General features: G+C 46.9%; 1 protein-coding gene across 6 annotated transcripts in view; it reads left to right on the top strand.

Moving 5' to 3' along the window:
* The window catches only part of FRMD5 (FERM domain containing 5), a gene marked incomplete at both ends in the record, with an annotated part of 291,583 nt that extends 276,688 nt beyond the window's left edge, over window positions 1-14,895 (top strand). For 2 of the 6 annotated variants that reach the window (XM_084239478.1, XM_084239476.1), the window contains 7 exons: window positions 1,190-1,253; window positions 1,824-1,915; window positions 4,828-4,902; window positions 5,472-5,540; window positions 6,794-6,900; window positions 13,652-13,992; window positions 14,842-14,895. In XM_084239478.1, coding sequence (XP_084095604.1) covers window positions 1,190-1,253; window positions 1,824-1,915; window positions 4,828-4,902; window positions 5,472-5,540; window positions 6,794-6,900; window positions 13,652-13,992; window positions 14,842-14,895 — 802 coding nt within the window. Of the gene's footprint in view, window positions 1-525; window positions 613-1,189; window positions 1,254-1,823; window positions 1,916-4,827; window positions 4,903-5,471; window positions 5,541-6,793; window positions 6,901-13,651; window positions 14,227-14,841 lie in introns of those variants that run through there. The other 4 variants (XM_084239474.1, XM_084239477.1, XM_084239479.1 and 1 more) reach the window with 4 other exon arrangements.
* Window positions 14,896-16,859: the final 1,964 nt, after the last annotated feature.

Here is a 16,859-nt window from a genome sequence, read left to right as displayed (position 1 = left end):
TTGAGTCAGTTCAGAGCTGGTAGTCAGAGGTTGTGAACTCTCATCCCGACCCAGCCGTGAATGCTAGGGCTGCAGGGAACAAGTGACCTTCCTCTGTCCCGAGTTTTGCCCCAGCAGTACATTGGGTAAGTGGTTCTCACTATCTTTCTGTTACTTCCTAGGATATTGAGGAAATCTCCCTAGAAATTGCAAAGAGGAAGAAGCCAAGTGGAGGCAGATGTGCATGGTCAGACCTCCTGGTGGTCCCAGTTGGGTAGAAAAATAAGGACTCCACCCCCCAGTGAGGCGGGAGGGCCTGCAGCTCCAGAGGGCAGCTGTGTCAGGCCTCTGGAAGGACAGTCAGGAGTGACCGATCTCATTCTCTGGCTCTCAGGGACATCCACCTAAGACCCTGGCCACTTTTCCATTTTGTAAATATAACCAAGGCTGAGAGCAGTATGCGGAGGTGAGGTCTAAGCCGTGCCATGTACAGTAACCATGTCACTTCTTCTGATTTGTGTCTGTCCGGCGGGTGACGTACCCCAGTATCCTGTTTACCTCTTTTACTGCAGCCATTCACTGGGCTGGTGGCTTCAAGGATTTTTCTACAAAAACCCCTAAGCCCCTTTCCTGGTCAGTACGCTGCATGACTGTTCCATGTAATCTGTTCCCTCTCTTTGGTATGTTTCCCCACCCCCTCCCTGAGATCGTTACATGTGTCTGCATTAAACTGCATTTTCCATCCAGTGGCACAGTCACCTGACAGACTCAACTCCCTCAGAACCTGGTTGCATTGTTTTTCATTATTTGCTGAATCTTGAACTTTGGCCTCATCAGCTACCTGTGGCATCCTCGTCTGACAGTCCCATCTAGATAATGCACCTGTGTTATGAGCCAAATCCTGACATGGCCCGGGACACTCTGCCTAAACTCACTTTCCATGCAAACGTTTCCCTTTTACAGCCACTGTTGATGAGCCCGAAATCCTCCTATCACCCTATTATTATAGTGTGATTGACCAGAAAGCTGGATTGAACTGTTTCAACAACTCTAAGGCCACTGCGCTGCTGTCTTGTTTCGGTTCTAATTTGGCTAAAACTGTGTCTGTGCCTGGAGCCCCTTCCAGTCAGGGTGGGCTGTGCATCTACAAGACTTAGCTGTGAACAGGCAGCCCACAGGGAGGTGACAGGCGCTCTCTTTGTGCTTCTAGGAATGAAGTGACCAAGCTGAAATTTGAAGGGAAGACTTTCTATTTATATGTAAGTCAGAAAGAGGTGAGTGCAGCTTCCTTCTCTTTGGGGAGAGCTGGGCACTGGGGTGGTTCCTACTGGCCAGACCTGAGCCAGAGTGGTCCAGGTAGAGCTAAGCCACCTGCATGCTAAGCCAAGACCAAGGTCAAGACCCGGGGTGAGGGGTGCAGAAGCAGCTAGGCCCTGGAGCACAGGACTTCTTCAGGGATGCTGATGACACCAGAGATTCTGTACCTCCAGGGAATGCAGAGTAAGATTCTCCTGCTTCCATATGAAAATTCCAAGAGATAAAAATTAAAAAAAAAAAATCCAGATGCAAGTATTTCTGTGGTGAGCGCTCTCTGGGTCAACTAATGCCAGTTGAGACTTACTCCGATTAAACCTGCCGGGTATGAACTTATACACTCAACTGAGCTCTGCCCCAGTGGGTCCTGCTGGCTTTCTCTGCAACCAGTCAGCTGCCAGGCAGTGCCTTCCCGTCTACAGTCTTTTCTGAGTAGTGGGGAACCCTTAGCTCAGAGGCCAGCATCCTGGTCTGCTTCACCATTCACATCTCTGCACACACTCAGCTGTTTCCATATGGAATTTTTTTAGGAAAAGAAAATTATTCTCACATATTTTGCTCCAACTCCAGAAGCCTGCAAGCACCTTTGGAAATGTGGAATCGAGAACCAAGCCTTCTACAAGTGAGTGGACACATGTAGCCAGGACCCTTTATCAGAGCCAGTCATAAAGGTCACTTACTTCTTGAGGAATAATGGGCAGGCAGACTTTGAAGAACTTGCTGAAAGAGACACAATGCTGGGGCTGGGCTTCCTTAGAAAACGCAGACCCCTCTGCATGTCTCTCTCCTGGAGGTTTATCTGTACCCGCCCCCCCTAAAATCTGGGATGTTTTAGCAATTGTCCAAGAGGTCTGGTGTGTGATGCTCTTAGGCAGGCCCCAGTGGCCAGTCATTCTGGATATTTTCAGATTTAGACTGAGCCAGGGAAAGCCCATGGGTGCCAGACTGGAGTTAAGCCAGCCCTATGCAGCCTTTGAGAGTCCTGTGAGGCTGGAACACAACAGCTCCATGAAGGAGCAGGCAGAGCCCAGAGAAGCTCCCTAAGCCTTGGAGAGACTCTGAGTCCCACACCCTAGTGGGTGGCCTGGTTTTGAGCTGGGGTGGATGCCAGTTTGTGCTACTGGGTCATTGCCTGGGGTATTACCAGGTCAGGTCAAGTGCCCAGGATGCTGGGACAAAGTACCTGAAGAGCGGAAAGGGCTTGTCTGTTATTGATAAGCCAATTTTGGGCCAAAGGCAAGACCTTTGCTTACCAAAGGATTCTGTAAAATGTGTGAGGCTTTTGTACTGTTTATTTGATTAAGAACATGATTAGAAAGGCACTAGGGAGCAAAGAAATGGCCCTTCAAGAAACGGGGGTGGTGCCAAGTAAAGCAAGTTTCACTAAGACCCTTGGTCTTGTTTTAAAAATAGAATTCAATGATACATGCTTTAATAAGCTGTATCTAAATCAGGACAACATGGGCCTCCCTGGTGGCGCAGCGGTTGAGCGCTGGGTTGCGAAGCTGCCTGCAGCCTCTGCAGCCGGTTCGATCCCCGGCTGCTCCCCGGCCACCGGAGGAGGGTCCCACATGGTGCGCAGACCTCTCCTGCCGCCCGCTGCTCCCCTCAGCAGTGTACTTCGGTCCTTCTGCCTGCTCTGCTCCCCGCTCTGGCTCTGGTGAATTCTCTCACCCTCCCGCGCTTCTGACTGCACCCAGTGCATGTATAAACCAAACAAACAAATAATAAATAAATAAATAAATAAGACATGCCTCTAGAAAATTAAAAAAAAAAAAAAAAAAAAAAAAAAAAAAAACTAAATCAGGACAACATCAGACGTGTTTGTGACAACCAAAAGAAAAAACCCAGGAAAAAACATAAAAGAGTATGCGGTATATTCCACCCGACAGGCCAGAATCCTGCCTCCTGTAACCTGGAGCGCGGAATTGCTCTGGGCTGGGTAGGCACGGTTGTTCTCTCCAGGGAGCACTACTGCCTCTGGCTGCTGTGGGATGTGGCCAGCAGGACTGATCTCCTCCCAGTTACTAGTGCCACAGCCCCCAAGGCCATTACTTGGGTAGGATTTCTGAATTGCTTAATAATTTCTGTGCATTTGTTACTGGACTGAATGGGCAGCCAGAATTCTAACCTAAGTGAGCTGCTTTCTCCTCATGGGGAAGACACTTTTATGAGACCTTTGCATGGTCAAAACTTCCCTCCTGATCAGGCCTGAGTGTCCAAGGAAAGCCATGCAAACATATCTGCACATTTTCCAGGGGCCTTTGTTTTTCCATCTGTACTATGTACTTTTGAACCTGTGACCAAACTCGGTTTCTACATTTTTCCATTCATAAATCTTCCCATCTAGCTAGCCCACCCAATACCCATACTGCACACTGGAAACCAGGGTGGTTTTTTAATTCCATTGACTGCTTAGTGTCCTGAGGCGAAAGCCTCCAGCTGGGTCAGATCCCCAGTTACACTGAGTCTCTGGCCACAGCCACTCTGGACTCACTCTGAGCATCTCTAACGAGCAGCTCCCCCACCTGCCTTTGGCTTTAAAGCCCATTTTGAAGGGAGCTGGGTCAGATTCAACATGTTTAAGCAAAAGGGCAGTGGGTGTAGGCTCCAGGGAATGAGAGAGAGGCGGGGGTGAGGTCTCCCTGTAACCGCTGCGCATGGGCAGTGGGACAGCTCACTACTCACTGCCACTCACAGTCCCAGCTGGATTAGCCCTTTGGGTGTCCTGGGCATGTCTGGGCTGAGTTGGGTCTTGCCAGACTTCGCTCTGTGCAGCTCTGCTCAAGCTTCCTTTCTCAGTGCAAGAGGACTAAAGAGATCAAAGTCCCCCAGGAGGAGTTTTATAGCGCTCCACATTGGCGGTCTGCACCCTTGAAAGTAATGTTAATGTTACTTTCTGGGGGAGGAGAAATGGTTCCAAGTTTAAATAAATGAGGGAACTCTTAGTAAAGCTAAGCGAGTTACTTTATTGCAGGACTTGTCCGAGTCTTTACTATGACAATGTACTTTAGGACTTTCCAAGAGGGAGATGGAATGGGAAGGGCAGCCACTACTCTCTTCACCCACAATTACCAACATGGACACAGATCATCAAATATTGGGACTGGAAGGGACAACTGAGGTCAAGTAGCTCCAGCTTCATCGTTTTATAGATAAGACAACTGAGGCGAAGAGAGGGAAAGACATATGCCCAAGATCTCCCTTCTAATAAGTGGCCTGGCTGAGTCTGGGTGGGTGGCACTGTCATCCCCCCAAGATCACCATCCCTAACACTCATTCTCCGTCTCCTCCGTGAACCCCATGAAGTATTGTTGGGGGACCCTCACTCTTAACATGAAAGCAGGTTTCAACCTGACTGTCCCTGGCATTGAACCCGTGAGCATAGCGTTGGGTCCTAAAGGAGAATCAGAGCAGAGTGAGGTCTGATAAAAAAGCCCCATGCAGGGCTTGAAGTTTCCTCAAGTAGCCTTTGGGAGGATCTGAGAACACGTGGCCGTAGCCTGTGTGACACTGGCCTCTGCCTTGCTGCAGGCTGGAGAAGTCAAGCCAAGTCCGCACGGTGTCCAGCAGCAACTTATTCTTTAAAGGGAGCCGGTTCCGATACAGGTAAATAGTGACAGTAAGTAACCGTTATGGTCCTATTTTTAGACCCTTCTCTAGAGAACAGCTGCTCAGGGGTCCTTACCCTTCTGAGAGACACTGGAAACACCCAGAAAAGCCTGCGGTTTCCATCCAGTTCTCCTGTCTCCTAACCCTTTGATTCTTTTTCCTTCCCTGCAGATGTTTGTCTGTGGGGTTTAAAATGTGTATCTTCTCCTCCTGCCCTTACAACAGCAGCAAAATGCGAACTACAGCAGTGACTCCTTTCATGTCTTTCTAAAGATCTTTTTTTGCAACATTTTTTGAACACCTGGACAATGAGGAATCATTTCTAAGTGAGAATGGAGGATCCAAAGACTTCAGAGATAGAGAGCTAAGATAAGCTGTCAGGACACCTTAGACTCTTTACTGCAGCAAGCAAGCCTTTCTTGGTGACCAAAACATTGGGCAGTGTGGGAGGGTAGGCCAATGACACCGTTTTCCAATTTAGCTAATGAATCTGAGACCTTGCAGGGGAGCCCAGTCTTAAAACACCATCTCACTTCTTGCCATTCACTTTATTATACTATTTCTAGTGGCCGAGTTGCAAAAGAAGTAATGGAATCCAGTGCCAAGATCAAACGGGAGCCACCGGAAATACACAGGTAAATAACCAGGGGCTTCAAAAATAGATGACTGGATCAAGAAGATGTGGTCCATATACACCATGGAATATTACTCAGCATTCAAAAAAGATAAACACATGCAATTTGCAGCAACATGGATGGCACTGGAAGGGATCATGCTCAGCGAAATAAGCCAGAAAGAAAAAGAAAAATACCGGATGGTCTCACTCATAGCAGGAATCTAGAAAACCTACATAAGGGACCAGGAAAGACTAATTATAATAAAGTAAAACTCAAAATCAACAAACAGCTATGAACCAGAGACACTCTATGGGGGGTGGGGGGTGGGGAAAGGAGGGCTTGGGGTCAAAATAAGGGGGTTGTAATTGTATGGGGAATATAAAAATAAAATTTAAAAAAAATAAATAACCAGGGGCTTCCCCCACAAATCAGCCCCATCTCAGATCCCAGACTCTCAAGAGTAAGCAGGGGGAGTGTTATGAACATCTGGCCACAGTGGTTCCCAAATGTGGAAGGAGAAAGCACAGGGGGTAAGAGAGTTTTCTCAGCTAACAATGTGGGCAAAACTATCTGACCCTAGTTACCCCTGAAGCCTTGATGGAAAGTGATGCAGACAGTGTGACAGAGCCAGGAACCTCTTTCCTGGGTAATTCTATTCTCCCAAGTCCTGAAATTGGTCATAGAAAATGGGAGGACATATTTAAGGAGCATTATTTCATTAGTTCTGGAATCAGTCCATTACGGGAAGCCAGGATAGCCCGACAGCCCTGTCACTCTGGGTCTAAAATAGTGTCAGGATCCATGCTTCATGGAGAACTGTAAATTGGACATTTGCAGAAGCCCATCTCCTAGAAACTGGTAAGACTCAGAATATGACAGGACTAGGACTGACCAGCAGGCCTGCCATCCGGGGATGAGACCATCCCCTTCACGTGCAGCCCCTGTTGGAAATCCAGGGAGCTGTCATGATCATGCTTCAGGCACACTTTCATGAGTACTGCTCATCTTGAAGCTCTACTCCCTGACAATTCTGCCCCCAAAGACCAATGCCACACTACAGTAAAGTTCAGGTGGGTTTGGAATAGAAGGTGGAAGAGTCTGTAGCTGTGTCTCTGGGATTGGGAGACTAAAGGCAAAAAGCAGCAATGAAATCTAAAAACAAAAACAAAATACAGCAGGCAATTCTGCTCGCCGCTCCCCACCTTTAAGTCCCAACTCCTCTATCTGTGCACTGAACTGACAAGGTTCTCTAACCTTTTCTTTCACCTCAGAGCAGGGATGGTTCCCAGCCGCAGCTGCCCGTCCATAACCCACGGCCCAAGGCTAAGCAGTGTCCCCAGGACCCGGAGAAGAGCTGTCCACATCTCAATCATGGAAGGTGAGCCTAAGCTCTGGAGACGACCGCAGGCTTTCTCCAAGCTGTGACTCGGGCTAACGCCAAAGGGGCCATCAGCAGATTTCATGCAAGTAGATCTGCATGATGGACAGTCTTCCCCGCTGGTAAGGAGGTTTCACTCAGCGGGTGGGAACACCAGCTGGACGTCAGATAAAGGGGAACCCCCATCCAGGGCCGCTGAGCTGCAATGCAAGAGGGGATTATAGACCTAAAGAGTAATAGGATAGACCCTTAGGAGACGCTGTATTTGGGGTTTACCAGTTTCTGTGCACTTCTGAAATAGTGTTTCAGCAAAAGGCTTTTCTCTTGTTTACCAGATCTGAAAAGAAGCTTAACTGATCAGGGTGACTGAGGCAGTTAATCAAGAAATGAAAAATTTGAAGCATTCCACTAGCTGCCACTAGCTTCTGCTTCAGGTGCAGAGATCTGTCCTCTCGTTATCCGAATTCCCAACCATCGTCTCAGGAAATCCAGTGTGCCTCATCTCTCGCTACCCTTCCTTCCTTTGGGAAGAGGCAGAAATGGGGAGAGACAGCCTGTACATCTTCACTGAAGTACCCCAGTACCCAAGGCCAACACCTCTCCAACCCCTGGGTGGCTAGTACTGTTAGGAGACACCCTTGGTATGAACAGTGCCTTCTAGCTGTTGTCACTGCCACAGCTTGCCCCACAAGCTAGACACAGGTACGAAGCTGAGTGCTTTCATTCCCAAAGATGGCGTTTTTTGTAAGATTTCAGAAGATCTCAAGGAGCAGGAAATTGCAGTTACTTCAAACTTGTCTTGGAAATGAAAGCATCCTTTGCCCTATCTATAAGAATGCTGCTAGTTAATGAAGAATCAGGTTAGGAAGGACATCATTACTCTGCTCTTCTGGACGATCTCTGATTTGTGTTTGGAATTTCATGATGTGTTGTTCTGGTTCTAATCCTCTGCATCGCGTGAGCACAGTATAGAACCACAGAGTCTCGGGCTTGAGAACCCTGGCGGGGCAGCTACCATCAATTATTTGTCTTTGCTGTTCCATTTGTGAGACAGGAACCTCTTCCTTACCTTCTCATGAGTTGTGCGGAAGCGGATATACACAGGAGTAACTTGAAAGGGACAAAAGCATTTCCTAGGCAGGAAGATCCTTGCCAGGAAGTCAAGGATGAGGTTTCCAGCCAGAGCTCTGCCACATGCTTTCTAGAGCAGGCTGCTTATCCTCTCTCATCCTGTGGCCTACACTGTGGCGTGCGGGTGTGAAGGGGTCTTGTCAATGACAAGTATAATTGCGGTGCCAGGTACAGAATGACAGAGGTCTGGCGGGCTCCAGGTTTGTCCTCCTGTGTTAGGCTGAAGTGAGCACAGCTCTTCTTTTGGCATGTTTATCTCAGGAAAGTGTAATGAATTTCTTCTCCCTCAAGGGAACTTTTTCTCCTCTCTGTGGCCCTTCATCCCATCAGCTTCATCCTAAATTTCCAGCAGAAAGTCAGGACGGATGTCCTCCCAGAGAAAAGGCCACCCCTGAGGGAAGCCAGCAGCACTAATGCATGTATCAAATAAGAGAGGAGCCACATGCATTTCTGCTCCCCCAAAATATGCTGAGACAAAAGACTGAGGCTGTCCAAATGCGGATATAGTTTATTTGGAGCAGTTGCCAAGCAGGGTTAGCAGAATTCGGAGGCTGTCTTCATGCTCCCCCTGGTTAAGCTGTGGGGCTGCCGCAGGTCCCCACCCGCTCTAGTTGAGCTTCCAGCCTCCTCCCAGAATATACCATCTCGTGTTGCAGCAGCTTCAAAGCTTATCAAAGTCCAAAATAGTCACCCATGTTTGCCAATGCCAGGGAAGGGTGCAGTGGGGCGGGGCCTCTAAGAAAGCTTTTGGAGGACAGCCTCCCAAGGGTATGTCCTCAAAACCTCAGTTCGTAGAATGTCACACTTACCAGGCCAGGCCATGGTCAGGCGCTACTCCCCAAGCCAACCTGCTCTTCACACCCAGAGCCCAGGCTGCTTACAGACAAGCGCAACCTTCATCCTAGTCACGGCCCTCGGCCGGGACCCATGAGGGCTGGCGCAGGAGAGGGTAGGCGGAAGCTAAGAACTTCCTCGGCAGAGCGGGAGGAGGCAGATGGACATCTGGTTTGGATGCAGATATAATAAGACTTTAGCAGTTAGTGGCTATATCAGTACAGGGATTACAAAGCTCGGGAATGTATAAAGAATGGATTATTTTCAGGAAGCCAGATTTCCTCTCTCAAGAGGAGGTTTGTCTTTAAAGCTCCCGACAAACAAGGCTGACCTTGACTGTCCACCCCACCCAGGGCAGGGCTGAGGGCAATGTGATGAGAGCCCCAGAAGGGCACTGAACTCCCAGCAAATTATAAACATTTGGAATTGGTTCGTGCTCTGTGAGGTTGTCTCTCCGTAGTCCACATGGCCCATAATATTACAGAAATCATTTGACTTTTCCAGAGAAAGGCTTTGTTTGTGCTCTCCAAAAGCAATGGAGGAAACTGCAAAAACATTAACATTTTAGTTTGAAACCATGTAAGCCCACGGAACTGTGACCCTTAAAAACAATGGCTGTGTAGTTGGTTGGTCTTGCCCTCTCTGCTGAGGGAGGCCACTTGTTATTAGCACCAGCCTGACGCAGGGAGGATTCTCAAGGATGTGTGTTCCTTTCACCCACTGTGCTCTGTGGGGCACCTCTCTGCAGGGCCTCAAATAGAGCCCCCTGGAGAAAGGGGCCCCTCCTCAAAATTTAGAGACACCCAGCCCAAAGGTCAAAGTCTTTGTAGCTTCACATCCTGGATTTGCAGGGGCAGTCCTCATGCCCCTGCCCTCTGTCTCTGAAAGATCCAGGGCCCTTATATGGGCCTCAGGACAACAGCTACAGACTTCAAGAGCATTACTTTTTATGGCTCTGAGTACTTCAGACTGAATCCAGTTTCCTGATAACATTGGCCTCTCAGAGCTGCTCTCTCCCCACAGCTCAGCCTTTCCTGCGGCAGAGCCAGCCACTCTCCAGCCCGGGAGGCACTGCAAAGGGGCTGCCATGCACGAGAGTAGCAAAAATCCTTTGGCCCTAGTTGGTTTTCCATCTTTTTTCTCTATATGCCCCCTGCCTGACTGGTTTCCACCGAAGAAGTATCTGCCTTTCCTGGGCCACCATGGGGAAGAGTCTGATTAAGATTCACACCAGAGTCCCCGTGCAGCTCCGGTTTACTAATCACTGCCTTCGGCCCCTGAGCGTGCGCATCCTGAGGATGGGGCCCCGGCTCCGGGGTAGGCTCCTGACCGCTGTACCCACGGGCCCCCTGGCAGCCACCTCTGGGCAAGGCAATCAGCTGGAGCACCGCCAAGGTAAAAATAAGACACTGCTCTGTTTTGCTATGCCACTTGCCCAGATCCCATCCACAACACCCACCCTCTCCATCCCAGAATAACAGCTTTGACAGAAAGGTGAGGCGGGTGGTGGTTTCTAGTGAAACTTGAACTTCTGTACAGGACTAACCTGATGTGGGAATGATAGTCTTACAGTGAGGTCTCCCGGTGAGCAAAAGATTAACATTTACTGAGTAATTTTGTCAGACTTCCTACACTAGAGATGCACACATAGCCATGATCTTGTTTACTGAGTACACCAACAACTCAAGACTATGTGGCTTCTGGTGGTTCTTCTAACTTACTCTCTGATGTCACAGCCTTTGCTTCCTTCCCCAGCAAGCTTAGGGCTTAATCGTAGGGCAAGTCATGCTCATGATGAAGAGGCTTCTGGCAGCTAAGCTGGTCACAATGTGGAAGATCAGGCAGGCAGCTGTCTCTGTGAGGAGCACCTCCGTTGAAGTGCTCTTAATTTCACAAGTTTCTTGGGCAGTCAGGACCTAAATCTGAAGCAGGGGCATGCAGTTGATTGGAATTCATTCTCCTGTTGTTCCACTGCCCGGAATCCAACTATGTGATCAATAGCACTATTAAGCAGAAAGAGGCTTAAATTCTGCCCTTTGCTTTGCCATTACCAGCCCAACTCCAAGGCTTAAGCAAGTCCCCATAACCTCTCACCCTCACTACTTCATGGAGTCATTGAAAGATAAAGTGAAAATGCTAAAAAAAAAAAAAACCTACAAATTTAAGATCTTACCTTACGAACAGATGAAATACAACTAGGATCCTGAGCTTCTGAAAGCACAAACAGAGCAGAGCAAATACGCTAATGCCAAGGCGGTGGGGCATATAAGCAGCTAGCAAGGGGCGGCCGTCACTAAACTCTCACACAACCCTACAGTCCCCCATTTTTTACCCAGATTCCAGGGTTCATTCCTCTGGAGACTCCCCAAGCTCGGGCAGGCAGATGGCCTGGATGCAAATGGCCACATCACAAGAAAGCCAAGGAAGATGAAACACACCGAAAGGTCACTAGCACCCTAAAAAGACCTTTGGGCTTCTGCAGCTTGCCCTGAACCAGGGGCTGTCAGGGTCAAGCCAGAGCAACAGAGCCAGAAGCAGGCCTTCCTGTCACAGGTCACACACAGGTCACCCAGGCAGAAAGAGAGAGTCTAGCACTTCCATGAAGGACAAGAAAACACAGCAGAAATAAGGAGCTATTTCCTTGGGGGGCACCGTGATGTGGGCCACACTTGGTGTGATCAGCCCACACCCTCTGGCCTGGTGGCTGCTGTTTCACTGCAGGGGTAACCAGTCCCTGTTTATTCCTACCAGAGCTTGAGCCCTGGAAAGAGAAATGTTCCATCTGAAAGTAAAAATGGTTAGTTTCTAACTGATACGAAAGAATTTCCCCACTAATCCAGTAAGATCTTCTCAGAGACAGCTTTGTATTCTGGAGTGTCTAAAAATAGGGAGTGCTGGCAGCCTAACCTAAGGTGAAGACGAGAGCACTTAGGAAGAGCAGCTCGGGGTTTCATATCTCACAAGGTCAGGACAACTAGGACTAGGAGGTTGAAGAGACCAACAACAATTGCAGAAATCCAAAAGGGACCTCTCTAAAATGGAAGAGTCACTGCCGGATTGTTACAAGAAAACCAGCTCCAGTATCAGCATTTGGTAAAGCCCAGTTAGGCCAAAACCATTTCCTACTCTGCCCCTCAAGGCCCTCAGCCCAAGAGATAAATGAGCTCCTTGAACTGTGTGACCTAGACAGTCTGTGATTCAGATTCTCTTTCAAATTGGGGTTAAACCAGTCCCTTGAGCCAAAGGCAGGAAGTCAAACTCTTAACAAACCAGACTAAAACCATGAGAAAAAAGGAAACATCAATCAACCAAGGCCATTCTGATTGCTGCTGCTACTTCTGTCCTATTTTCCTTTCCCCAGATAATGTGTAACATGATACAGTATGTCTATTTATTGTGAAATGATCACAGTCTAGTTACTATCAATCACCACATACAAATAATTTTTTTTAAATCATGAGAACTTTAAGGTCTACTCTTAGCAACTTTCAAATATGAAACAGAGTATCAGCTATAGTCACTATACCATACATTAAACTTGCCTAACTTATAACTGGAAGGTTGTCCTTTTGACTGCCTTCATCCACTCCGCCCAGAGTAGCGCACCAGTTTACAGCGTGCAAGGACTTTTCTCCATATCTGCACCAGCACTTGTTTCTTGTCTTTTTGATGATCAACCAGTAATTGATGAGATACTGTCTAGGTATGGTTTTTATTTACCCATTTACCTTTAATGATGTTGAAGATCTGTCCATGTACCTAGGGGCATTTGTATGTCTTCTTTGGAAGAATTCTATTGAAATCCTCTGCCCATTTTTAAACTGAACATTTTTTGCTATTGCGTATGTGAACTCTTTAAATATTTTGCATATTAGTCCCTTATCAGATATGTGACTTGCAAATATTTTCTCCCATTCACTAGGTTATCTATTCATTTGTTATTTTCCTTTGTTGTGGTGATGCCTTTTAGTTGGTGTATAGTTTCTCTTGTTTATGCTTTTGCAGCCAGAACCAAAAATTGATTGCCAAGAGAGATGTCAACATTTTCTTCACCTTTAATCCATCTTAGTTTTTGTATATGGTGTGAGACAGTGATCCAATTTCATTCTTCTGTAATGGCTACTCAGTTTTCCAACACCACTTATTGAAGAGATTGTCCTTACCATATTGTATATTCTTGCCTCCTTTGTCAGAAGTTAACAGACTATATCTGTGCAGGTTTACTTCTAGGCTCTCTAGTCATTGAATTACGTGCCTGTTTACGCCAATAACATACTGTCTTGACTACTATATAGATTTGTTAAAATCAAGAACACATTAGGCTTTCTCTGTTATTCTCAAGATTGCTTTGGCTACTCAGGGTCTTTTGTGGCTTCATACAAATTTTAGGATAGTTTGTTCTATTAATTTGAAAAATACAATTGCAATGTTGACGGGGATCACACTGAATCTGTAGGTTGCTTGGGTTGCATGGAAATTTTAAGTCTTCTGAACCATAAGCACAGTTTCAATTTATTCATGCCTTCAGTTTCTTCCATCAGTATCTTAAAGTAGTCAGTACACAGCCTTTTTACCTTCTTGCTTAAATTTATTGCTAGGTATTTTATTCTCTTGTGCCATTATTTATCTATCAAAACAGAGTACAGCAGCCACTGCTGTTGAGGTGTTGATATGCGGTGGGGATTCCTCAAGATCACAGTGACCAAATAAAACAGGGTGTTGTCTCCACCAGGCAGCGAGTGTGTGGCGGACACAGAAAGCCTACTTGTTCCTCTTGTCTTTCTAGGCCTTGAGTCCCTGCGGGACAGTGCCCACTCCACCCCCGTGCGCTCCTCCTCCCACGGGGACACCTTCCTGCCTCATGTGAGGAGCAGTCGGGCAGACAGCAATGAGCGAGTCGCTGTGATTGCGGATGAGGCCTACAGCCCGGCTGACAGCGTGTTACCTACCCCTGTGGCTGAGCACAGCCTGGAGCTGATGCTGCTGTCCCGGCAGATCAATGGGGCCACCTGCAGCATCGAGGAGGAGAAAGAATCTGAGGCCAGCACCCCGACTGCTGCAGATGTGGAGGCCCTTGGGGGAGAGCTGAGGGCCCTGTGCCAGGGGCACGGCGGGCCGGAGGAACAGGTGAATAAGTTTGTTTTAAGTGTCCTCCGTTTGCTCCTTGTGACCATGGGACTCCTCTTTGTTTTGCTCCTCCTCCTGATCATCCTTACCGAGTCTGACCTTGACATTGCCTTTTTCCGAGATATCCGCCAGACCCCCGAGTTTGAACAATTCCACTATCAATACTTTTGTCCCCTCAGGCGATGGTTTGCCTGCAAAATCCGCTCAGTGGTGAGCCTGCTCATTGACACCTGAGAAGGCATGACTCCTCCCAATAACTAGCCCGGGGACCAAGGAGCCCGGCTACCCCGTCCCAGCAGTGGGACCCATCGCGGAACCATCGGCACATGCACCAAGTCCTCCTCTCATGACTCAAAGTCCACAGCCTAGGAGGGTCATTTCCCAGAAGAGGAAAGGGATAGTCTCATGCCCTGTCTAAACAAACTGGGAAAACTCATTTCTTTCAAGAAAGGCTCGGCGACTCTGTCATCCTTCCAATTTGCAGGATAATTTTTGCTTTTGAATTTTGATTTTTCATAGATGTGTATTATTTTGAAAGTACCAAATAAAAATAATTTATTTTACTATTACTGATTATTGCAGTAGTGTCACCTAGCAGATGTGACACCGTGAAGACTAGAGACCCGCTGTCTCTATTCTGCAGGAGCTTTCCCTACTGGGTTCCCGTAGACTCAGCACTGCAGCCTCAGTGGGGCAGGCGAGGGGTCTGGACAATGGGGACTGCCTAGGTTTTCTTGCCAGACAGAGCTTTTTAAAAAAGTAAACATCCATGTAGAATGATTAAATGGAAAGTTGCTTCTTATGACGGTCTGAGTTGGATTTTCTTTTCCTTTTTTTTCCAAATCTGAGCAGAGTGGGAATCTGAAGGGACCACCGCTACAGCAGCAGCAGCAGCAGGGGTAGGGTAAGTCTGTCCCCTTAGAATAGTTCCTAGTGGGCATCGCCATGAGTTTTGTATAATGAACTTATTAGACTTATGTGATTTTTTTTTTCCTGAAGAATCTCAAGACCTGTAGTGCTCCAGAGGCATTAGATGAATTCAGTGGTGCAGCACTTAGATAGGACTGTCAGAAATGTTGGACAAAGTGTAGTTAACAGAGACCAGAGCTATGGTACCTGAGAGACTGTTAAGATTCAGAGAACGGTACTTATTTTGCACACAACTCCCCCCAAAAGACTATTTCAATTTATATTTTAACAACAAAATATTTTCTTATCAATTCATATTTTGTTTTTACTTTATGGATTAAGAAAATAGAGCCTGATGAACTAAATGATGCAAGGAAGAAACTGATCCTGAGAATGAAAAGCTTCAGAAAATAGAATTCCAAGATCAACAAACAGCCTTGGAAGGGACCAGGAAAAGAATCTCTTTAAATAGGATTTCTAAGAGATGCCTACAAAAGAAGGTGAATGTGGCAGAGACCAACACTTAGCTGTAGAAATACTGCCCCCTAGGGTTCCTCTACATCAGGACAATAAAAGCTGTAGGAACATACTTGCCATCTTTGCTGAGGGAAGCCATGGAAGCGCACAGAATGACAGCATGTGAAGAGTGAGCGTGGGGTCCGAGGCCTGAGTTCTGCAAGTCTTACAACCAATCACACACAATAGCTTGTTTTCATCTCAGGGAGAGATTGCTAAGTCATCTGAGGCGTAGGACTTACGTAAGAACTGTCAGTAAGTGGACGTATTCCTGGGACCCACACAAAAGTGGAGCAGCCACTGACGCCTATGATGCTGGGCAGCCCCCAATGCAGAACAAGATGAGTCACTTGTGATTTTCTCTCCCCAGCTTATCCCCTAAGATGCCAGAACCATATCCACGTTTAGAACATAGCAGCTGTGGAATAAATGTTTTTCTTTTTGGGGGGTGGGGGGCTGGAGTGTTGCATAATTTTAAATGCACTTTCATCTAGACTAGGGGTCAGCAAACTTCTCTAAAGTGCCAGGTCATAAATATCTTCATTTTGATTGTCAACTACTTAACTCTGTCATCCTAGCACAAAGGTAATAAAAGAGTATGGCTATGTTCCAATAAAAACATTTATAAAAACATAGTGAGCTGAATTTGGCCATAATAAACCAAACCCCATCTAGTCAATAATAAAACTGCTCCTTATAGTATATTGGCAAAGAGAAGGTCAGCTCTGCCCCAATTCCTGACATGGGTTAAAGATCTAGGACCACTTCCCAGTGGAGGCACTGGGGTTGTTTGAAGGTGCTCGAACAACCAACCAGCAAAGAGCTGTATAATGCCTAGAGCAGCAAGATCAAGTACTGCAATACTAAAATCATGGCCAGAACCTAAGAATGGAAAAAGGTCTATCTGATCATTTCCATACCAGCAACAATATGGGCAGAACTGCAAACATCTACTTACCACGTGACAAGACAAACTGAGGGAGATCCTAGGAAGATTAGGGATCACTTTGAACCAACTAGTCACTGCCACTTGTCATCTCTACAAGAAGGACTTTAACACAGGACTGCAGTGAAAGGTACTCTTAGAGATGAAAAGGTTGTTAGGAAACAGAGGGCTGGTTTTAACCAGGATATGTACTACCTTATGCAACATAGCAGATTACCTTTAGTGTAGTGTTCCTACCTCAGTCTGTAGAACATGGTGTTTCTATGCAGTAAGTGATAGCCCTGACTCTGACCTTTCATAGTCACATTAAAGAAAGATGCAGTGTTCCGTTTCCCATAAATTGTGTCTAGAGTCCTAACAGTACAATAGTTCATACCACTCCCAACAGCTAGATTTTGCTCTCTGAATAAAACTTTCAGTTGTTTTCTTCCAGGGTTTATCTCAAAAAATACAAAAGATTTCCTTCAATTTGCTTTCAAATAGTTCCAGAATAACA

This window comes from Talpa europaea (genome assembly GCF_964194135.1).
Source record: "Talpa europaea genome assembly, chromosome: 8".
Lineage (NCBI taxonomy): Eukaryota > Metazoa > Chordata > Mammalia > Eulipotyphla > Talpidae > Talpa > Talpa europaea.
Note: the sequence above shows the minus strand (reverse complement) of the source record. Positions and strands in the feature narration are given on the sequence as shown.